The sequence below is a fragment of the Oncorhynchus nerka genome, linkage group LG20 (genome assembly GCF_034236695.1).
Source record: "Oncorhynchus nerka isolate Pitt River linkage group LG20, Oner_Uvic_2.0, whole genome shotgun sequence".
In the NCBI taxonomy this organism is placed as follows: domain Eukaryota; kingdom Metazoa; phylum Chordata; class Actinopteri; order Salmoniformes; family Salmonidae; genus Oncorhynchus; species Oncorhynchus nerka.
The window spans coordinates 34,194,376-34,218,436 of NC_088415.1; the positions used below are offsets into that span (position 1 = coordinate 34,194,376).

At 42.2% G+C, this 24,061-nt stretch overlaps 1 protein-coding gene across 1 annotated transcript; it reads left to right on the plus strand.

Moving 5' to 3' along the window:
- Nucleotides 1–3,497: 3,497 nt before the first annotated feature.
- Nucleotides 3,498–22,351, plus strand: LOC115101898 (chemokine-like protein TAFA-2). Its single transcript, XM_065005432.1, has 5 exons — nucleotides 3,498–4,073; nucleotides 9,221–9,335; nucleotides 12,397–12,552; nucleotides 12,730–12,854; nucleotides 20,344–22,351. Exons 1-5 carry the CDS (start codon nucleotides 4,044–4,046, stop codon nucleotides 20,353–20,355), a joined length of 438 nt encoding a protein of 145 aa, XP_064861504.1. The 5' UTR covers nucleotides 3,498–4,043; the 3' UTR covers nucleotides 20,356–22,351.
- The last annotated feature ends 1,710 nt before the right edge of the window (nucleotides 22,352–24,061 follow it).

The window sequence follows — 24,061 nt, forward strand, 5'->3', positions numbered from 1 at the left end:
AAATGCTTATTGAAATTCTTCGTAATTGTAGATTTATCGGTGGTGACAGTGTTTCCTAGCATCAGTGCAGTGTGCAGCTGGGAGGAAGTGCTCTTATTCTCCATGGACTTTACAGTGTCCCAGAACTTTTTGGAGTTTGTGCTACAGGATGCAAATTTCTGTTTGAAAAAGCTAGCCTTTGCTTTCCTAACTTCCTGTGTGTATTGGTTCCTTACTTCCCTTAAAAGTTGCATATTGCGGGGGCTATTCGATGGTAATGCAATATGCCACAGGATGTTTTTGTGCTGGTCAAGGGCATTCAGGTCTGGAGTGAACCAAGGGCTATATCTGTTCCTGGTTCTACATTTTTGAATGTGGAATGCTTATTTATGATGGTGAGGAAAGCACTTTTAAAGAATAACCAGGCATCCTCTACTGACGGAATTAGGTCAATAACTTTCCAGGATATCCGGGCCAGGTCGATTAGAAAAGCCTGCTCGCTGAAGTGTTTTTTAGGGAGCGATTGACTGTGATGAGTGGTGGTCGTTTGACCCATTACGGACGCAGGCCATGAGGAAGTGATCGCTGAGATCCTGGTTGAAGACAGGAGAGGTGTATTTAGAGGGCAGGTTGGTCAGGATGATATCTATGAGGGTGCCCGAGTTTACGGATTTGAGGTTGTACCCGGTAGGTTCCATGATAATTTGGGAGAGATTGAGGGCATCTATCTTAGATTGTAAGACGGCCGGGGTGTTAAGCATATCCCAGTTTTAGGTCACCTAACAGTACAAACTCTGAAGATAAATGGGGAGAAATTAATTCACATACAGTGTCCAGGGCGCAGCTGAGGGCCGAGGGGGGTCTGTAACTAGCGGCAACAGTGAGAGACTTATTTCTGGAAAGGTGGATTTTTAAAAGTAGAAGCTTGAACTGTTTGGGCACAGACCTGGATTGCATGACAGAACTCTGCAGGCTGTCTCTGAAGTAGATTGCAACTCCACCCCCTTTGGCAGTTCTGTCTTGACGGAAAATGTATACACATACATAGAGGCATTTTTCAGCTATGATTTTACCACTCAGAATCCAGAATGGATATGACAATGGGGCCATCACAGGACGTAATACACCTTTACAACAATCTACTTTTTGATCTTCTTGACTTCTTATCTGGTAAAAAGCTACTGTGTGTCAAGAAAAGAGCCCCAATTAGGGGTTAGTGTACTCCAGTAAAAAAAGGTCTGGTTTAGATTAAAAACTATTGCCCTGTGTCCCCGTTCATAGAGGCATGAGAGACTAGTCGGTGGTAGAATTGAGTTGGCACTTTATTGGCCCAAACACCCACAGACCCACAAGGTTGTTACTCATGGACAGTAATTAGTCATTTATTTATTTTTTGCATTGATCTTCTAACAGTCTTCTAACTGTCCAAGAATAGGATCCAAAGTGTTATGAAATATTTGTTCCCATAAATACAAAGGAGGATGTCTCTCCTCATACCTCTGGCACTTTAGTCAGACTGCCAGACTTTGCACCACAGAGCCAATTAGGAGAGAATACATACAGGTCAAAGGTGCCAATTGAAAGTCAAGGGGTGTGTCTGTGCCTTTTGGATTACTCTCTCTTTACAGAGAACCCCTGTGGTTCAAGTCAAGAGCTACCCTTCCCCTTTCAGTCTGCTCTGTGCATATCTAAAAGTGACAGAGCCAGCAGCCAAGAGAGTTTTTCACAGTATGTCATAAAAAATGATTACATGTATGTATGTAAAATGCTAATATGTATTAGATCCAGTACAATGGAATAACTCAAACCTGAATTTGAATGGAACTTTTTCCAATTCCTCCTTCTCTTTCTGTCCAGCAGGGTCAACCAAAAACACTTGGCCTGATGGTTCATGCAGATACTGGGGAAGCAATATAGAAATGATTTTACTATTAAATGACCCATATCACAACCCTCATACCTCTTCACAAAAAATGTATCTAAATCAATTTTGGAAAAATGATTTTACTCACAAAAGACACAGGAATGTATTTTTCCAGTTAGAAATAGTAGGCCATGCATCAAATAACTATTTTCATCAGAAAAACAAACCCTCAAATGCACTATTGCATTTTGTAAGTTGTCTGCAGGTGGCTTATTGTGAAGGCACTCAAATATCAAGTCATTATCAGGTTCTGTAAACTGCGTTCTAATACTCAACATAGAAGGATTTGTCTTAATGTACAGTATATGAAAGTGATGCTATGAAAAGGATTCTTTCACGTTGTCAAGCTCACTCTGACTGACAAATCACTGCCTATTACTGTGATTAAAAAGTGCACATGAAACATTGTTTTCATGAGGCCTACCTGTGCGCCTTCATTTAAGTACCTCTGTTCGAACACCTCTACTGTCCTTGATCCATACCACATAGTCATTTGCAGATCTTTTCAGTGTCCATGTAAAAGATAGTTATTACGAGGCTGGAACATTTGTTAACTTCAAAACATTGTTTTTAACACCCATGTAAAATGAAGGCCTGCAAAGCTTACATATTTAAGTCGAATAGCCTGAGATGAAAGTAGACAAACATCAGAGTGTGCGATATGAAGGCATAGTCAGTGGACATTCTGAACCTTGATTGAAGTCAATGGGTCACATGACCAAGGAGCTATTGAAATTGTACTTTTGGAAACATTTATGTCAAATCTTGTGAGATGAAAATGGACAATCTAAAGGGTGTGCAATATAGAAGGGTAGTCAGTGGACATTCTGAACCTTGTTTGAGTCAATTAGGTCACATGACCAAGGAGCTATTGAAATTCCAAAGCACATTTTTTTTGTACTTGGTTTACACTCCCTAACTAATTCAACTAGGAATACAAAATACTATCAAATTTCCACATGTTTATTAGCTTTCGAAAGCGAATTAATGTCCAAATCGTGAAAATAAGACCTGTGCAATGTTGTGCGCAATTTCTCCAACATCATGACACTTATTTGGAGTCTGTGGCTCAAGTGGTTTGAAAGCTATTGAGTTTTGAAAGCGCGAATATCCAACTTGACTGTCTTTACCTCGGTTGATGACCAATATCCTTGTAACTCCCAACTAGTCCTCGTTATTGGGATATACCCATGGTGCGGACCTTATTGCGCGTAATACAATGGGGACCAACTCCTTACATTTCCACTACGATAAACCACATTACAGTTTACATTTTCTTTAGCAAGATGAGTTTTAAATTGGAACACCCCCGGATATGTTGTCATTCAAACCCCGCAGTGAGTGAGCTGGTGAATAAAATGTAACCACACACACTACCACTGTGTTCAATCAGCATAAGCTCATAAATCCTTCCTTACGCATCATAATGAATGAGGTTTGGTGTGGTCTGGGAACAGATGGATTCTTGATTAAGTTTTTTAATGATGAGAAAGCCTCCTGGCGTGCTAAGCAGTCGGTAGGCCTATCATGTGAAAACTGGTCTCTTGTGCCCTCAGCTGTGGTGTAATTTAGCTTTGGGGAAGGACATACCAATCACACATTTTGCCCACTGGCGACTGCATGCAGATATGATACCTAACCTGAATGTTTAGTCTATTCGTCTATCAATGAGAAGAGGACATCTCTGAAGCCCGGGATGGAATACATTTCAACAGCAGTGAAAGTTCTCTTTCTTTTCTTTTTCCACCTCGGACTGTATCTTGTTCAAAGCAAAAGTCTGGAGTGGAGCGACGTGTCACGCGGTTTTTCATCTCAGTATTTACACCAAACGAGAGGCGGAGTACGGAAGAGAAACAAACTAAACGGAAACCAATAATTATCTAGGAGGGCTGTTTTTCATCCGTTATTCCACACCTATTGCGCATCGATGTGGATAATACTTTCTCTACACTACAGACGACTCACTAGGAACCAGTTGTTAGGGGTTAGTACGAAACTATCTATATAAAAGCAAAGAAAGATAGGAACAGATAGATCAAAGTGTAATTTATCATGCATATGAGAATGACTTATAAACTGTCAGGTGGATGGACCGCAACTTCATATCAGGAAAGTAGCCACTTTCGCATCACAAATATATATGGCTATCATTTGTAAGACTAAGACAAAGGTAAGTGAGTGATGACTATATCTTAATTCGATCCATTATTTCATGAATGTGATAAAATTAACTAGGTCGTCAGTCAATGACAGACTGCTTTATCTGCAAACAATTGTCAGTCCAATGATGTGGCAGCTGCAGCATTGTGGATTAGATTCCAAATAACTTGGAAATGTTGGTTTTCTAAATTGATTGACTTTGCTTCTATTTAGATTAGATTACCAGGCTAAATGTAGGGAAATGGCTGTAATAAATTCAACATCACCACAACCACCACACAAACATACATATACTACTACTTGCCCTTTAGATAGATACTGCTGTGGACACAATGAATCACTGTACAGCCCAACTCGTGTATTGTGTCACGTTTTGTAATGCCAAGCTATTTTAGTTCACAAGGAATTATCTATGTGTCTAGTGGTAATTGTCTGGGATTAAATTATCTCATAAATGTTGTTTTCTTTAATCTCTTGAAAATGATTTTGATCTCACAATACAAGAAATAACATCCTTGCCAGCAGTGGTAAATAGCTCTATTCCCCCCAGGGGTTGATCAACACAGACTTTGAGATACTGTAGGCCTAATATCAATGCATATTTTATTTTTAATATTGCGTTTGACAGGTGACTGGCTGAAGGACCTCACCTTGCTGCTGTTTTTTTTATCACAATGAAAGCAGATACACTATGGATCTTGAGGGAAATAATTATTTGATTTGTTTGAATTAAAGTGGGTGTATGACAAAAGCATTGTTGTCTATTTAGTGCTAGTCTTGTTCATCTGGTCACCGAGAGGTAATGTTGATAACCTGCCTGCTCACTGTGGTGTTTGATATGTGATTACCCTTGGTGAGTTACATCACACTGTGGTAGGCTACCTACTGCAGACAGACAGACAGACAGACAGACAGACAGACAGACAGACAGACAGACAGACAGACAGACAGACAGTAACAGGTTTAAGACCTTGTTGAAGAACAGATGGTAGTTAAAAATACCTCAGTCAATTCTCCTGATATGCTTCTTCCTTTGTGCATTATTCATCACTGTAATTACATGTAAAAGAAGAAACCCTTGTCCTAGTTTTTCTGGGACTACTTTTTTGGTTTGGAACACTTGCTGTTATATTTGGGGGATGGGGTTTATGGGATAGAAGTGCTCAGCTCAGAGAGAGGGTTGTTAAAGGGTGATATGGCCCAGGTTATTGAGTCAAAAACAATAGAAGGGAATTTGTATATACTGTGTATAGATACAGTGCCTTGCGAAAGTATTCGGCCCCCTTGAACTTTGCGACCTTTTGCCACATTTCAGGCTTCTAACATAAAGATATAAAACTGTATTTTTTTGTGAAGAATCAACAACAAGTGGGACACAATCATGAAGTGGAACGACATTTATTAGATATTTCAAACTTTTTTAACAAATCAAAAACTGAAAAATTGGGCGTGCAAAATTATTCAGCCCCCTTAAGTTAATACTTTGTAGCGCCACCTTTTGCTGCGATTACAGCTGTAAGTCGCTTGGGGTATGTCTCTATCAGTTTTGCACATCGAAAGACTGAAATTTTTCCCATTCCTCCTTGCAAAACAGCTCGAGCTCAGTGAGGTTGGATGGAGAGCATTTGTGAACAGCAGTTTTCAGTTCTTTCCACAGATTCTCGATTGGATTCAGGTCTGGACTTTGACTTGGCCATTCTAACACCTGGATATGTTTATTTTTGAACCATTCCATTGTAGATGTTGCTTTATGTTTTGGATCATTGTCTTGTTGGAAGACAAATCTCTGTCCCAGTCTCAGGTCTTTTGCAGACTCCATCAGGTTTTCTTCCAGAATGGTCCTGTATTTGGCTCCATCCATCTTCCCATCAATTTTAACCATCTTCCCTGTCCCTGCTGAAGAAAAGCAGGCCCAAACCATGATGCTGCCACCACCATGTTTGACAGTGGGGATGGTGTGTTCAGGGTGATGAGCTGTGTTGCTTTTACGCCAAACATAACGTTTTGCATTTTTGCCAAAAAGTTCAATTTTTGTTTAATCTGACCAGAGCACCTTCTTCCACATGTTTGGTGTGTCTCCCAGGTGGCTTGTGGCAAACTTTAAACGACACTTTTTATGGATATCTTTAAGAAATGGCTTTCTTCTTGCCACTCTTCCATAAAGGCCAGATTTGTGCAATATACGACTGATTGTTGTCCTATGGACAGAGTCTCCCACCTCAGCTGTAGATCTCTGCAGTTCATCCAGAGTGATCATGGGCCTCTTGGCTGCATCTCTGATCAGTCTTCTCCTTGTATGAGCTGAAAGTTTAGAGGGACGGCCAGGTCTTGGTAGATTTGCTGTGGTCTGATACTCCTTCCATTTCAATATTATCGCTTGCACAGTGCTCCTTGGGATGTTTAAAGCTTGGGAATCTTTTTGTATCCAAATCCGGCTTTAAACTTCTTCACAACAGTATCTCAGACCTGCCTGGTGTGTTCCTTGTTCTTCATGATGCTCTCTGCGCTTTTAACGGACCTCTGAGACTATCACAGTGCAGGTGCATTTATACGGAGACTTGATTACACACAGGTGGATTGTATTTATCATCATTAGTCATTTAGGTCAACATTGGATCATTCAGAGATCCTCACTGAACTTCTGGAGAGAGTTTGCTGCACTGAAAGTAAAGGGGCTGAATAATTTTGCACGCCCAATTTTTCAGTTTTTGATTTGTTAAAAAAGTTTGAAATATCCAATAAATGTCTTTCCACTTCATGATTGTGTCCCACTTGTTGTTGATTCTTCACAAAAAAATACAGTTTTATATCTTTATGTTTGAAGCCTGAAATGTGGCAAAAGGTCGCAAAGTTCAAGGGGGCCGAATAATTTCGCAAGGAACTTTATATACATATACTGTATATACAGTATACTCTTTTATACATTGCAGAATAATAGTGAAGACATCAAAACTATGAAATGACACATGTAGCAACCAAAAAATGTGAAACAAATGAAAATATATTTTACATTTGAGATTCTTCAAAGTAGCCACACTTTGCCTTGATGAAAGCTTTTCACACTCTTGGCATTCTCTCAACCCGCTTCATGAAGTAGTCACCTGGAATGCTTTCCCAACAGTCTTGAAAGAGTTCCCACATAATCTGAGCACTTGTTGGCTACTTTTCCTTCACTCTGCGGTCCAACTCATCCCAAACCATCACAATTGGGTTGAGGTCGGGTGATTGTGATGACCAGGTCATCTGATGCAGCACTCCATCACTCTATTTATTGATCAAAAAGCCCTTACACAGCCTGGAGGCTGGGTCATTTTCCTGTTGAAAAACAAATGATAGTCCCACTAAGCGCAAACCAGATGGGATGGCGTATCGCTGCAGAATGCTGTGGTAGCCATGTTGGGTAAGTGTGCCTTGAATTCTAAAATAAATCACAAACAGTGTCACCAGCAAAGCACCCCCACACCATCATACCACCTCCTCCATGTGTCACGGTGGGAACCACACGTGGAGTTCATCCGTTCACCTACTCTGCACCTTACAAAGACACGGCGGTTGGAACCAAAAATCTCATATTTGGACTCATCAGACCAAAGGACAGATTTCCACTGGTCTAATGTCCATTGCTCGTGTTTCTTGGCCCAAGCAAGTCTCTTCTTATTATTGGTGTCCTTTAGTAGTGGTTTCTTTGCAGCAATTCGACCATGAAGGCCTGATTCACACAGTCTCCTCTGAACAGTTAATGTTGAGATTTGTCTGTTACTTGAACTCTGTGAAGCATTTATTTGGGCTGGAGTCTGAGGTGCAGTTATTTACCAATTTCTGAGGCTGGTAACTCTAATGACCTTATCCTCTGCAGCAGAGGTAACTCTGGATCTTCCTTTCCTGTGGCGGTCCTCATCATAGCAGCTTGATGGTTTTTGTGGCTGCACTTGAAGAAACTTTCAAAGTTCTTGAAATATTCCGCATTGACTGGTCTTAAAGTAATGATGGACTGTCTTTTCTCTTTGCTTATTTGAGCTGTTCTTGCCATAATATGGACAGGATCTTTTACCAAATAGGGATATCTTCTGTGTGCCAACCCTACCTTGTCACAACACAACTGATTGGGTCAAACGCATTAGGAAGGAAAGAAATTCCACAAATGAACTTTTAACAAGGCACACCTGTTAATTGAAATGCATTCCAGGTGACCTCATGAAGCTGGTTGAGAGAATGCCAAGAGTGTGCAAAGCTGTCATCAAGGCGAAAGGTGGCTACTTTTAAGAATCTCAAATATAACATATATTTTGATTTGTATAACACTTTTTTGGTTACTACATGATTCCATATGTGTTATTTCATAGTTTTGATGTGTTTACTATTATTCTACAATGAAAATAGAAAATAGTAAAAAAAATTAAGAAAAACCCTTGAATGAGTAGGTGTGTCCAAACTTTTGACTGGTACTGTATATATATATATACTGTATATATATATATCATGAGCAGATTCAATGTTGAATCACTTAAAATAAAATCACAGAGAAAAAATAATTGTCTTCTTCAGAGCAGGTTATTGGGTGTCATAAGAACAACAACCTGCAGCGCTGAAAGCCTGCCTATACTATGGCAATGTACTGTAAGAATTGCTGGTCCTACTAACTCCGTGGTGGTCTCAACAATCTGGGTCTAATACTTCTCATGGGTACATACACAGTGGCAGTATTGTGGATTACATTTCTAATAGAGGGTATGAGATGTTCTGTTTTTAAACAGCCTGACAGTTGAATTTGGCTGGCTGCAACATAAATTGGAGTTTGGGCTGTGAATTCACATTGTTGGTACATGCCCCTGATGAGCTGTACTCCTCATAACCGTTTGTCCCAAGAACTTGATGATTTATAACCACTAGGTGACAGTCATTGGTTGCCTATTGTATGTCTTTTATCAAGCTTTCATCCAACTTTTTGATGAAATGTTGACACAAAATGTAGATAATATTTATATTTTTTAAGAAATCAAATATTTGGAGTAGGCTAAGCACAGTTTGTGTTTTGATCTTATACGGAATGTTCTAACTTCAAACAGAGTTTTCAGACCCCATTACTGTGCGATAGCTGTGTCATATCTTCTCACTAACAACATATGTCTCTGTGGTTGCTTGGCTGACCGGATGAAGGTTATTAGCTGTGAGATGGCGTGGTCAGTACACTGGGGCCTCCTCCTGCTCTGCATAGTGATCCTCTACTGCCAACCAGTGTCCACCGGCAACTACAGCTCCCGGGGGCAGTCAGGTAAGTCCCAGAACCATTCATACCAGTGAACACTGGTCCCCACTGGACTCATTATGGCCCCTGGTCACCCGTACTCCCAGCTCCTCTGGGAATTAAGCAAGGCCAACACTAATGAGGTGAAAATTTGTGTTTGTGGTCTGCATGGTAGAAAGTAAACACAAGTGCTGATGCTACAATTACTGTTTCTGTCTTGCCAGACTCATGGTGTTTCTACAGCTACTGTGGGAGGGGACTACATAATACTATAATATTTAAGTATTACATTCATAAATAAGAAACGGGTCATTTACAGAAATTTATGAACAAATCTTGTGTTAAAATAAGGTTATTGCAGTAATTGAAACTCAAGTGGCAACTAATATTGATGCATTATGCAGTGTTCCCTCTGAATGTGGCATAAATAAACAACGTAACATGTCAAAAGGTCACAATCCTCAACGTCAAAATCTCTTATTACATTCATACACATTCTGAAAAAATGATTGAATACCTACATTTTATTGTATAGTTTCTCATTTCAAATGAAAGAACTTTGCAATGACTGAAAGGGAGTCCTGTGAATGCTGCTTTTCCCTTTTGGTCTAGTCTCGTTCACTTTCTCTTCTACTTCCTCCATTTTGACTGTGTTCCCTGTGATGTTTCTTATATCCACATGGGGGCTCTGTTGCTCCAGAATCCAAATGGCTGTGAACGCTGATACTGTGTCAATGTTAAGGGTGTGATGTTTAAATGTTTGAACGAATTTGGGATTGTTATCGTTAAGAAAACATACATACATACACAAAACTACTACTGACAGGTCCCAATCATCATCATCATAAAGGCAAACATTATTTAAGTGATAATGCCCGAGAAGCTGGTGTTTTTAGAATATATTGGCATGGGTGTTATTAGGCCCGAGACTAAGTCGTTGGCCGGCAAACCGTGCCAATGTATCCTCCAGACACCGGCTTCAAGGGCATTATCACTTTTATACGACAGGTTACCAACATATTCAAATAATAATTAGCATATTTTCATTAAAAACATGATTTTGATGAATTTATTCATACTATTTCATCCTTCCACAAGATATAGGCCCGATGCAAATCTAAGGTCGCTAGCCAAGCCGGCTGGTCGTTTGTTCTATCGGTTCGGTTGCCAGAGACGCGACCCAGTCATTCAGTCTGTTTGTTCTGTATCTGTATTCTGTATTCGTTCTAAATGCTCCATTGCCATACTGGCTGGCAACGTTCTTATCCCTTGCTTGCTAGCTAGCCAACTACGGCTAATTTACATTCACGTCAAAAGTGCAGCCAGAATAACAGTCTAATAGTCTAATTTGGATTTATTTAAGCTGTTTTCCAGCGATTATTTTTTGGGATACATTCATAACAGTGAGCTAATGAGGCGCGATTTCGCCCGGCATAGAAAATGTGCTCACTCGTCAGGACACTTGTTCAGAGGAGCTAGCCAACAACACAGGTAACACAATCACTTCAAACTGAAGATGGAAATATTTCAAACTAGCTGCACTTTGTTTCGTTTGACCTTTTTTCAAATGACATTTCTTTGTATATATCCATACAAATTATGCTAGCTGATTCACAATTTCGACTGGCTGAGAAACGCTGAGAAACGCCGTCTCAACTCGACTCCCTACAGATTCATTACTATGGGACAGCTGGAGATCAAATTTCACCATTGAAACAATTGAAATATTGTTACAAATGTCGGAGAAACAGACAGCAAGGTTTATACAAATCTCCGCTGTTGAAAACTGTTAGTCTAGAAGAAATGGGAGATAATGTCTTAATGCTTTTCACATTGTAGATCAAGTATATAAATTGCCTGGCTGAGCTGATGAGACACTGGATTGCGCAGTCAGATGGAACAGACTAAATAGGCATTTCAACGTCATAGATTTAGCCGGTAATAACTTGTGGAATAGACACCGGCTGTAATGCAGTTTTAACCAATCAGCATTCAGGATTAGACCCACCCATTGTATGAAATTAAACAAATACCTAACACAACAATGCTGTAAATAGGAGGAGATATGCATCTTTCAAATTGTTTGCCACCAATATAAAGTGGTCCACACCTCATTGTCGTTAACAGTTGGAAAGATGGCAGAGAGAGAGGGAAGCGGCCTCTGTGAAGTCCTATATGGCAATACTTTGAGAAGTTAAAGGGATGGAGTGAGAAAATCACAGCATGATTACAGAAATGATTGTAGTTGATATGCAGCCATTGTCACTGGTAGAGGATGTCGGCTTCAATACCCTAATGGCATATCTAGAACCAGACTACAAGATGCCATGTTTAAGAAACGTATCGGCCCTGATGGTGAAATTGCACAATGATTGCTCTCCCAAGTACAAAGTGCGAGGTCTCAAACACCATGCGTGGCGTTAACAACAGATTGCTGGATGTACTATGAACATGCTGTTATACATGAAGTTCAATGTTATACATGAAGTTCAATGTATTGAAAACAGAGAACCTAAAACGGCATTAATACCATCTTTGCTGAGTGGTTGGGGACAGTCAACATGTTAGGTAGACTGGACAGCGGTAGATTGAACTGCATTGCCCCCTAGCGGTTATACGCAGGACCATATGTGAATTGTGAATTTGTGTAATTTTATGATATTTTTTTAAATGAACTATTATATAAATGGCAGTTCAAACGTGAAGAATTGTAAATTTAACATTTGTCACATACCTTTTAGATGTATTCAAGCTTCAGCTTAATTTAATCAACTGCAGAAGAATCTTAAGACCTCATACTTACATGCATGCCTGGTGCATACTGATGTGAATTATGTAATTATGTAGTGTTGAAATCTCTTATGTTGGCTTGTATGTATGGTTAGATTTTCCTTCTCACACTCAAGCAGTATATGAAAGGCAGGCAAGTTCAGTATGTCATATCTTGCAAAGTGCACTAAAATGACAGCACAGACAGCTTCATGTCATTTTGACTGATTTTTAAGGAGCTGTTTAATTGTTTTCATCCCTCTCTATGCATGCTGCTAATGCTAGTTAGTAACCGCCTTTCCTAATCCCTCTGTCTCAGGTTCGTCACAGGTAAAGACAGGTACCTGTGAAGTAGTGGCTGCCCATCGCTGCTGCAATAAGAACAAGATTGAGGAGCGCTCTCAAACAGTCAAGTGTTCCTGCTTCCCTGGTCAGGTCGCCGGGACAACAAGGGCAATGCCCTCTTGTGTTGAAGGTAGGATGCTTCATATAAGATGGTAGCGTTTCAGTACTTCAACGGGTTTGTATTGCACCAACATATTCTCAATGTTAAAGTTGTTATCTCGCCCATATATTGAAGTGCTCTCTAGACCACACGTTGCATCTCATCTCATTTCAAGTGACTGACTGCCCACTGTGCTGTTTTCCTCAGCATCCATCGTGCGTCAGAAGTGGTGGTGTCAGATGCAGCCCTGTCTGGAGGGAGAGGAGTGTAAAGTACTGCCGGATCTCACTGGCTGGTCCTGCAGCTCTGGAAACAAAGTCAAGACCACCAAGGTGAGTATATGTGAAGGGACAGCAAAGGAAATCAAATTCATATGACTTCATGCATTATTACAGTTGGAAGGTAATGAAACTATTAGAAAATGTATCTTAAAAATATATATATTTATTATATTATTATTTAAGCAGGGAGTCAGCATTGAGACCAGGGTCTCTTTCACAGGAGAGCTCTACATATACAGTTTCATAAGAAAAATCCAATACATTATAAAAAAGTAAAATACAGCACAACACATATATTCAAGAAAAACGATTACATTCCTCAGTAAGATGGTCCCCATTCAATATATTAAATTGCCTGAGCAGCACCAGAACATTGTAATGTTTTTTTGTAGTTGGTTCCAGCAATGAGGTGCTTTTAAAGCTGTGCAATCTGGTAAATGATGTCACCATAGTCAAGAACTGGCAGAAAGCTGACTGTACAATCTGCTTCTGCTATTTAGGGAGAGGCAAGATCTTTTTAACTTGCTCATCCATAGGTTTTCTAAACATTAAATCTTTGTTAATCCAAATGCCCAGATATTTGTAGGCGGGAACCCGATTGATGGGAGACCTATCTAATGAATAAATATGTAGTCAACCTACATTAAGCAAACATGTTAAACCAACCAGGGCTTTCTGTAAGACAACAAGGTTGCAGCTCTGACATAGCCTGGTCAACAGTTGGGGCAATGGTGTACATAACTGTGTTGTCTGCCTACAGATGAATATTACAAGTTTTAACAGATAGACCAGTATTATTTATATAAATAGTAAAGAGAACAGGTCTCAGTACCGACCCCTGCGGTACACTTTTTATAATGTTCAAGAAACTAGACTTGACACCATCAGAAATCAAGCATTATGGCCTATCAGACAGATCATTCTCAAACCACTTGCAAATGATTTCAGTCAGCCTTTGAATGAGAATGTAATGGTCAACAGTTTCAAAGGCCTTGGAAAGGTCTATACGTTAGGCAGCACAATGGTTTTTATTGTTTAAGCAATTTAATACATCAAAGAACAAAAGTAGCAGTTGAAACTGCTACTGTGTCCAGGTTTTAAAACCAGACTGTTGCACATTTAGAGTAGAATGAGAAGTTTAAAAGTAGTGGTCACCAACCGGTCGATCGCGATCTCCAAGGCATTCCTAGTCGATCACCAAAAATGTCTGTAAAAAAAACAACGATAAAGCCTTGTGGTCCTATTGTTTTTATTCATGTCATGCTGTTGGCGGTAGGTGCACTTGATTCAGCAGCCCTAGCGCCGGGAAGGAAAATCATTTCCATTTTGAATAATTTCATGTGTCTGAAGGTAGAACACCTATAGGCCTAACACTGGCCAATCCGATAGCTCAGATCACGTTACTGCACAGTTTCCTCGAGCCATAGACTGTAAAAAGAAAACCTTGAACGTACAGCAAAGTTGATACTGTGAGATTTAAAAACTTGTAAAACCATGACTAGAGAGATACTCAACGAATACAGCTCAGAGCTGCTGTTTTTATGAGTAAGTCCAAGTTGTTATTCAGCCCTATCAAACACTTTGTTCAACACTTTTATAAGCCATAAAATGCTACAACCAGCACTGCAGCTGAAAGGATTGAGTATAGCATAGTGTTCCAATAAACTTGCTTGGTTATTATTATTGGCTTGTTTCTTTTTTAATACCAAGGAATATTTCACTTTCTCTGGTCATAAGACGAACAACATGAATTGGTGCATGAAGCAGAAATAATGAAGTGCCTCTTAAGTTTTGCCATCAGCTGGAAGACTGTATTCCCTTTTCTCAGTGGAGGGAGGGAGAGAGGAGGGATGGTGAGTTGGGTGAAGATCAGCCTCACTGCTGACCCCCCCCCAGACTGACCATCAGATGCAGCCCATTAGTCCAGTAAAATAAATACATATTATGCTGGCTTACAGTAGCTGAGCACCACAAGTAATACAACAAATGTTCTATTACTAGTGTGATCATATACCAACATTTAAAAATATAATTTCTAACTGGTCTGAGAACAGCAGCATTGGCAGGACAATTCAAGCATAGCCAATATGCAGTGATAATGTATTGGGCCTATAGCCTACTTGTTATGACTTCTAGGAGTAGTGGGTGCAGAGTCAGGTGCAGAGAGCAGAGGTTTAAAGGACAACTGTATTTATTCCGGTGAAAGGAAGGTCACGCCGAAACACCAGGTGCATACAATGACCGGCCCAAAAAACAGGACACAAACAATCCGGAGAAATACAAAAAGAACACATGCACAAAACCAAACAGAGAAACACGCCCGCACAAAAGCAGGCGGGCATAACCGGCTTAAATAGCCCTAAACAAACCCCAAACAAGAAACAGGTGTAACCAATAAGACAAAACCAACAGAAAAGGAAAAGGCAGCTAGTAGACCGGTGACGACGACCGCCGAGCGCCGCCCGAACAGGAAGAGGAGCCACCTTCAGTGGAAGTCGTGACACTACTACATAATCCTCATTGCTACAGAAATGTTTTTAATAGGTTAATGTTGCATAGGCTTACGTTTTTTAAGTCATGTTCTCAAAAAATCTGAGCAGTAGATTTTGGCTTGAATTTTGACTCAGAAAGGGATCTATATCCTATCACTTTCTTAGTGCATGTGCAATGTTAAACTCAGCATTCTAGCTCCTCTTCTTTTCGGATGTCAGCCGTCTCATTTTAAGAACTGAGGTAGCTCCCAAAACAAATCGATAAAAGTGGATAAGTCGATAAAATCCAATGCTTTTTCGGGGCAGAGTTTCGACAGCAGATTTACCTCCAGAAACATCTGTTGGGATAGGGCCAGAAAGGACAATCTCTTTCCAGTATCCATTAGCCTGTCCATAAGGTGTCCGGGCTCAACTCCCCCAATTGCCGCAGCTTGATGTCATTAGTATCGGCATGCACGATCACCGTTTAAAGCTCAGGGTTTCGGTCTAGAATAACCTTAAGCTCCCGAGTAATATCACGCAACCTAGCACCAGGAAAGCAGAATGTACTTGCTCCGGCAACCACCACATCCGTACTATAGAACTCCCTACAATGGCCACACTAGGAAAGGGGGATACCTAGTCAGTTTTCAACTGAATGCATTCAACTAAAATGTGTCTTCCACATTTATCCCAACCCCTCTGAATCAGAGAGATGCGGAGGGCTGCCCTTGACATACACATCTACGGCACCCAGGGAATGGTGGGTTAGCTGCCGTGCTCAGGGGCAGAACGACAGATTTTTACCTTGTCAGCTTGGGGATTTGATCTAGCAACCTTTTGGTTACTGGCCCAACTCTCCTACCCGCCAGGCTACCTGCGGCCCCAGGGGCAGGTCATGGATTCCCAGGCCGCACGGAGGCAGTGACTTGGCTTTCGCTGGGTACTGCGGTGGAGTGGTCTGGGAGTGGGTGAGGGCCTTGTAGGAGGGCCAGGGTCAGGGCCGCAAAACAGTTTGAGAGCTGCAGGTCTTGGCGAGAGGGCAGACGGAGGATACGTTGGAATATTCCTTCTTTCCTTCTTCTAACTCGATTCCACTTTGCCCCCGAAGGTATAGAGAAAGATGCAGTAGTTCTCCCGTTCTTGTCGGTGGGATGTGTTAATACGGGAAAATGGTCCAAGGTGGTATCCTCAGTAGCTACTGCAGAGTAGCCCAATCTCATAGAGCACCCTCGATTATCCTCTCGGTAATTTAGAAGTGTTGCATCAAAACAGCAGGACTCTGTTCTCCTCTAGTAGTTCAGTCTTCCAGTCTTTTGAGGCAACGAGTTGCTTACACTTTTCACAAATGTATAAATCAGTAAATTCTTCCTTTTCACGACAGTAAACATATCACAGGTGTAACATTTTATGACTTTACTGTCCATCTCTGAATCCGACTCCAAAACAGAGGAGTCTGACATGCTTATACTCAGGGTAGAAACAGCGGTCCCAACGTGAGACAAGCTTTGCCAATGACAGCCAGGTAATCAAGCTAGCCGGAGCTAGCCGAGGCTAGCCTGCTAATGTTAGCTCCAGGAGACAATAAATCCAGCTGAACACAGTGTGTTAAGAACAGCACTAACACCATGGTCCCAAAATAAAACACATAAAACAAAGGTTTTAAAGGTATAAAATCTACAAGTGTCTTAGAAATATAAAATATAATGACAAGCAAACTACACATCTGTTTTAACAACGAACCCATCAGGGAAATGACACCAATGATGCATACTTCTTTTAAAGTGGTCCCTGTGTAAATATTACGATAAATAGCCTAAAGGCAATGTAATGATTGATGGTTTTGATAAAAGTAAGAAGAAATATAAGCACTTGCAGTCACACTTTCGCTCTCTCTCTCCTGTTTTCTCTCTCCTGTTCTCTCTCTCCTGTTCTCTCTCCTGTTCTCTCTCTCCTGTTCTCTCTCCTGTTTTCGCTCTCCTGTTCTCTATCTCCTGTTCTCTATCTCCTGTTCTCTCTCTCCTGTTTTCTCTCTCCTGTTTTCTCTCTCCTGTTCTCTATCTCCTGTTCTCTCTCTCCTGTTCTCTCTCCTGTTTTCGCTCTCCTGTTCTCTATCTCCTGTTCTCTCTCTCCTGTTTTCTCTCTCCTGTTCTCTATCTCCTGTTCTCTCTCTCCTGTTCTCTCTCCTGTTTTCTTTCTCCTGTTCTCTCTCTCCTGTTCTCTCTCTCCTGTTTTCTCTCTCCTGTTCTCTCTCTCCTGTTTTCTCTCTCCTGTTTTCTCTCTCCTGTTTTCTCTCTCCTGTTCTCTCTCTCCTGTTTTCTCTCTCCTGTTCTCTCTCTCCTGTTTTCTCTCTCCTGTTCTCTCTCTCCTGTTCTCTCTCTCCTGTTTTCTCTCTCCTGTTTTCTCTCTCCTGTTCTCTCTCTCCTGTTTTCTCTCTCTGTTTTCTCTCTCCTGTTTTCTCTCTCCTGTTCTCTCTCTCCTGTTTTCTCTCTCCTGTTTTCTCTCTCCTGTTTTCTCTCTCCTGTTCTCTCTCTCTCTCCTGTTTTCTCTCTCCTGTTTTCTCTCTCCTGTTTTCTCTCTCCTGTTCTCTCTCTCCTGTTTTCTCTCTCCTGTATTCTCTCTCCTGTTCTCTCTCTCCTGTTCGCTCTCTCCTGTTTTCTCTCTCCTGTTCTCTCTCTCCTGTTTTCTCTCTCCTGTTTTCTCTCTCCTGTTCTCTCTCTCCTGTTTTCTCTCTCCTGTTTTCTCTCTCCTGTTCTCTCTCCTGTTTTCTCTCTCCTGTTTTCTCTCTCACCTGTTCTCTCTCTCCTGTTTTCTCTCTCCTGTTTTCTCTCTCCTGTTCTCTCTCTCCTGTTTTCTCTCTCCTGTTTTCTCTCTCTGTTCTGTTCTCTCTCTCCTCCTCTCCTCCTGTTTTCTCTCTCCTGTTCTCTCTCTCCTGTTCTCTCTCCTGTTTTCGCTCTCCTGTTCTCTATCTCCTGTTCTCTCTCTCCTGTTTTCTCTCTCCTGTTCTCTCTCTCCTGTTTTCTCTCTCCTGTTCTCTCTCTCCTGTTCTCTCTCCTGTTTTCGCTCTCCTGTTCTCTATCTCCTGTTCTCTCTCTCCTGTTTTCTCTCTCCTGTTCTCTATCTCCTGTTCTCTCTCTCCTGTTCTCTCTCTCCTGTTCTCTCTCTCCTGTTCTCTCTCTCCTGTTTTCTCTCTCCTGTTTTCTCTCTCCTGTTTTCTCTCTCCTGTTCTCTCTCCTGTTTTCTCTCTCCTGTTCTCTCTCTCTCTCCTGTTTTCTCTCTCTGTTTTCTCTCTCTGTTCTCTCTCTCCTGTTTTCTCTCCTGTTCTCTCTCTCCTGTTCTCTCTCCTGTTTTCTCTCCTGTTCTCTGTTCTCTATCTCCTCCTGTTCTCTCTCTCCTGTTCTCTCTCTCCTGTTCTCTCTCCTGTTTTCTCTCTCTCTGTTTTCTCTCTCCTGTTCTCTCTCTCCTGTTCTCTCTCCTGTTTTCTCTCTCCTGTTCTCTATCTCCTGTTCTCTCTCTCCTGTTTCTCTCTCTCCTGTTTTCTCTCTCCTGTTCTCTCTCCTGTTCTCTCTCTCCTGTTTTCTCTCTCTCCTCCTGTTTTCTCTCTCCTGTTCTCTCTCTCCTGTTCTCTCTCTCCTGTTTTCTCTCTCCTGTTCTCTCTCTCCTGTTTTCTCTCTCCTGTTTTCTCTCTCCTGTTTTCTCTCTCCTGTTCTCTCTCTCCTGTTTTCTCTCTCCTGTTTTCTCTCTCCTGTTCTCTCTCTCCTGTTTTCTCTCTCCTGTTCTCTCTCTCCTGTTCTCTCTCCTGTTTTCGCTCTCCTGTTCTCTATCTCCTGTTTTCTCTCTCCTGTTTTCTCTCTCCTGTTCTCTCTCTCCTGTTTTCTCTCTCTTGTTCTCTCTCTCCTGTTTTCTCTCTCCTGTTCTCTCTCTCCTGTTCTCTCTCCTGTGTTCGCTCTCCTGTTCTCTATCTCCTGTTCTCTCTCTCCTGTTTTCTCTCTCCTGTTCTCTATCTCCTGTTCTCTCTCTCCTGTTCTCTCTCTCCTGTTCTCTCTCTCCTGTTTTCTCTCTCCTGTTTTCTCTCTCCTGTTTTCTCTCTCCTGTTCTCTCTCCTGTTTTCTCTCTCCTGTTCTCTCTCTCCTGTTTTCTCTCTCCTGTTTTCTCTCTCCTGTTCTCTCTCTCCTGTTTTCTCTCTCCTGTTCTCTCTCTCCTGTTCTCTCTCCTGTTTTCTCTCTCCTGTTCTCTATCTCCTGTTCTCTCTCTCCTGTTCTCTCTCTCCTGTTCTCTCTCTCCTGTTTTCTCTCTCCTGTTCTCTCTCCTGTTCTCTCTCTCCTGTTCTCTCTCTCCTGTTCTCTCTCTATCCCCCCATGTTTGCACATCTAGTTAATGCAAAAATTGAACGACAGTGTTTATGCGGAATCATCACATGCGATTACAGTACTTGCAATAAGCCTTTGCTTTGATGATAAAATATCCCACAATCAGTCACAATTACTGCTCCCATAGGCAGAATCAACACTGCTGCTCCCAATCAGCCACAGAGGGCTAAGCAAGCCTCATTTGGTAATCCTGTGGAAGATGGGACCAAAAGAAAAACATGAAATGAGACTGTTTTATACATGTAAACCATCTGATACAGATATCGTAATGGGATGTAATTCAATCTGACAGCCTTAAATGCCTGTGGACAAACTACAGACTTGAGGAATGTGCAAATCTGTGATATGTCTTGGCTTTTATCAGTTTCAAATGTATATGCTGTAGGGAAATATCTAATGAGAGTCAACTCAAAGAGAATAGAAAATCAGCTGAACATGTGCTGCATACATTCATTGATTAATAAAAACTGACAACAAACACTTTCTGGACAGGTATATTACACCCATCTAACATCTGCTGAGGAATAAACTATTTGCTTCCATTTTCATGTCAACTACATAAAATCTGTCTGAGATGTGGATTAGGCTAGCTGCAGCAGAAATAATGATGCCCAGGAAAGAAGTCTTGGCTCAGGGTGACCCAGCATTTAATGGACCTTTTGGAAGTTCCTGTATTTCTTCTTCTTTTTCCTTTTTCAGGTGGCGCGGTAGCAAAAAAAAACATCTCAGCCAATCGACTGAGACCCTGAATGTGCCACGGCCTGGCCAGTTGCCAATCACACACATTTTTTGCTTTGAAAAAAAGTGAAGATCTGCTTCAGTCCCCAGAATATAATGAGGAATACAATAGCAAATGAGCAGCCCTATCAAATGAGTAGAGTGACTGATGTGAACTCAAGAGGAACGCCTATGTCATACAGTACTCATCCTTACTTCCCTGACTGTGTCCTCTGAGAGACAGAGATGGGTTTAGCCATGGCAGCCAGCTCCTACCTGAGACTAACGGGCAGATAAAAAATATAGCTTGGCAAGTCTTTCAATGGGATTCCATAATGTGTTCTGTCAGCGGGACATTGTCTTTCTGTGACAGATAAATGCTGAGCTGGGAATTGCTGTATGCATTCAGGCTAAGTTTTGGATGAGCCACACGCAGAGACACAACTGGACAATGTTTCAATAAATAGACTGTGAACTTGGACCAATGGCTTTATGGAGAGAGACTCTTGCCTAGACTGTCTCATTAAGCAATGTGCCCTGCTAGTGACAAGTGGAAGCGCCTTCGATTTGGGAATTCTTATTGATACAATATGTGTAGAGATTCAGCCACACACACACACACACACACACACACACACACACACACACACACACGTGCACAGAGAGCTTTTCATCTCACCCAGTTAGACAAGCCACCACCTGCAAGGATGCGATGGCATGCAAATAGACAGATGCAAAACAACGGCTGTTTGAAATGCAAATCACGAGGAGAGGAGGAGGGAGGATAGAAGCTTCTTCACTGCCGAGAGTATTTACATCACGCTTTAGTTTGTCTTTCCAACTCCCGTCTCCCATGGAGAGGACCTCTGTAATAGCTATGATGTGAAATGGTGCAGAAATGTCTGTGCCTTCAAGCAAATTGTGTCTACAAGCAAAATAGAACATTCATTCTAATGTCATTTACCATTCTTACTTTCTGTCTTCTCAACACTTTTGTACATCTGCGTATACTCATAATAATTGTCATTCTTTTGTTCATTCTTAAAGTAATTTCAGAATTCAGGAGCGAAGTTTTTACATTTTACCACTACGTTGTCGAGTTGTTTTGATGATACAGCGCTTCAATGATACAGTAAACCAATTTCTTCCTAAAGCAACATCACATCATGACAACCCATCAGAACATGACAGACAGCCATTTATGAGTAAAACTCAACACAAAGAGTTGTTTGTTCACAGGTTGGCATTTATTGTAAGAATTGTTGCCCTGGAGGTAACTCTGCAAAGTGGTCACTAGCCGACACAGCCACAAAGTTTTTAAAAAATCTGTTTTTAAACATAACCTTAGCCCTAACCTTAACCACACTGCCTACCGTAATGCCTAACCCTAACCTTAAATTAAGATAAAAAAGCATATTTTTAGTTTTCATGAATTCTTACGATATCGACAATTTGATTTTGCGGCCGGCCCATCTAGTGGAAATCTCTCAGTTCTGACTACAGGGCAAGATTCATGACAATAAACGTCAACCTGCTTGTTTGCTCACCACTACCCAAATCATTACCTTGTAAAATTATTTGGCATTTACATCTTCTTAACTGTCACAAATGGTCATGTGTAATGTCATGTTTGTGACAGAATCATTAATGCTAGTGTATATGATGTCTAACCTAACCTACAGAGATTCAGGGGAGAGGGGTTTGAGATTTGTTTTTACATTCAGCATCACCTCGTCAAGGGAAATATAGTATTATTTCTAAGATATCTACATATATTTCAGGATGTTGTGTATCCCTGGAAATAATCAGAATTAATGTAAACATTACAGTTTTGAAAACATAGCTTGTCCAAAAAAAGTGTTCTCTTGGCATAACTTACCCCGTTTGTGGTTTAAATTGAGCTGCGGGACAGGGTAGGTTAAGTTGAGCCGCGGGACAGGGTAGGTTAAGTTGAGCTGCGGGACAGGGTAGGTTAAGTTGAGCCGCGGGACAGGGTAGGTTAAGTTGAGCCGCGGGACAGGGTAGGTTAAGTTGAGCTGAGGGACAGGGTAAGTTAAGTTGAGCCGCGGGACAGGGTAGGTTAAGTTGAGCCGCGGGACAGGGTAAGTTAAGTTGAGCTGCGGGAAAGGGTAGGGTAAGTTGAGCTGCGGGACAGGGTAAGTTAAGTTGAGCCGCGGGACAGGGTAAGTTGAGCCGCGGGACAGGGTAAGTTAAGTTGAGCCGCGGGACAGGGTAAGTTGAGCTGCGGGACAGGGTAGGTTGAGCTGCGGGACAGGGTAAGTTGAGCTGCAGGGTAAGTTGAGCTGCGGGACAGGGTAAGTTGAGCTGCGGGACAGGGTAAGTTGAGCCGCGGGACAGGGTAAGTTGAGCTGCGGGACAGGGTAAGTTAAGTTGAGCCGCGGGACAGGGTAAGTTAAGTTGAGCTGCGGGACAGGGTAAGTTAAGTTGAGCCGCGGGACAGGGTAAATTAAGTTGAGCTGCGGGACAGGGTAAGTTAAGTTGAGCTGCGGGACAGGGTAAGTTAAGTTGAGCCGCGGGACAGGGTAAGTTAAGTTGAGCCGCGGGACAGGGTAAGTTAAGTTGAGCTGTGGGACAGGGTAAGTTAAGTTGAGCTGCGGGACAGGGTAAGTTAAGTTGAGCTGCGGGACAGGGTAGGTTAAGTTGAGCCGCGGGACAGGGTAAGTTAAGTTGAGCCGCGGGACAGGGTAAATTAAGTTGAGCCGCGGGACAGGGTAAATTAAGTTGAGCTTTGGGACAGGGTAAATTAAGTTGAGCTTTGGGACAGGGTAAATTAAGTTGAGCCGCGGGACAGGGTAAATTAAGTTGAGCCGCGGGACAGGGTAAATTAAGTTGAGCCGCGGGACAGGGTAGGTTAAGTTGAGCCGCGGGACAGGGTAGGTTAAGTTGAGCCGCGGGACAGGGTAGGTTAAGTTGAGCCGCGGGACAGGGTAAGTTAAGTTGAGCCGCGGGACAGGGTAGGTTAAGTTGAGCCGCGGGACAGGGTAGGTTAAGTTGAGCCACGGGACAGGGTAAGTTAAGTTGAGCTGCGGGACAGGGTAGGGTAAGTTGAGCCGCGGGACAGGGTAAGTTAAGTTGAGCCGCGGGACAGGGTAAGTTAAGTTGAGCCGCGGGACAGGGTAAGTTGAGCCGCGGGACAGGGTAAGTTAAGTTGAGCCGCGGGACAGGGTAAGTTGAGCTGCGGGACAGGGTAGGTTGAGCTGCGGGACAGGGTAAGTTAAGTTGAGCCGCGGGACAGGGTAAGTTGAGCTGCGGGACAGGGTAAGTTGAGCTGCGGGACAGGGTAAGTTGAGCTGCGGGACAGGGTAAGTTGAGCCGCGGGACAGGGTAAGTTGAGCTGCGGGACAGGGTAAGTTAAGTTGAGCCGCGCGACAGGGTAAGTTGAGCTGCGGGACAGGGTAAGTTAAGTTGAGCCGCGGGACAGGGTAAGTTAAGTTGAGCTGCGGGACAGGGTAAGTTAAGTTGAGCCGCGGGACAGGGTAAATTAAGTTGAGCTGCGGGACAGGGTAAGTTAAGTTGAGCTGCGGGACAGGGTAAGTTAAGTTGAGCTGCGGGACAGGGTAAGTTAAGTTGAGCCGCGGGACAGGGTAAGTTAAGTTGAGCCGCGGGACAGGGTAAGTTATGTTGAGCCGCGGGACAGGGTAAGTTAAGTTGAGCTGCGGGACAGGGTAAGTTAAGTGTG

Excerpts from the sequence above, each read along its gene's own strand:
- LOC115101898 (XM_065005432.1), top strand. The coding sequence starts at position 4,044 with ATGGCTATCATTTGTAAGACTAAGACAAAG. Across the intron at positions 9,336-12,396 it reads CAGCTCCCGGGGGCAGTCAG|GTTCGTCACAGGTAAAGACA; the intron begins GTAAGTCCCAGA and ends CCTCTGTCTCAG. Across the intron at positions 12,553-12,729 it reads AATGCCCTCTTGTGTTGAAG|CATCCATCGTGCGTCAGAAG; the intron begins GTAGGATGCTTC and ends TGTTTTCCTCAG.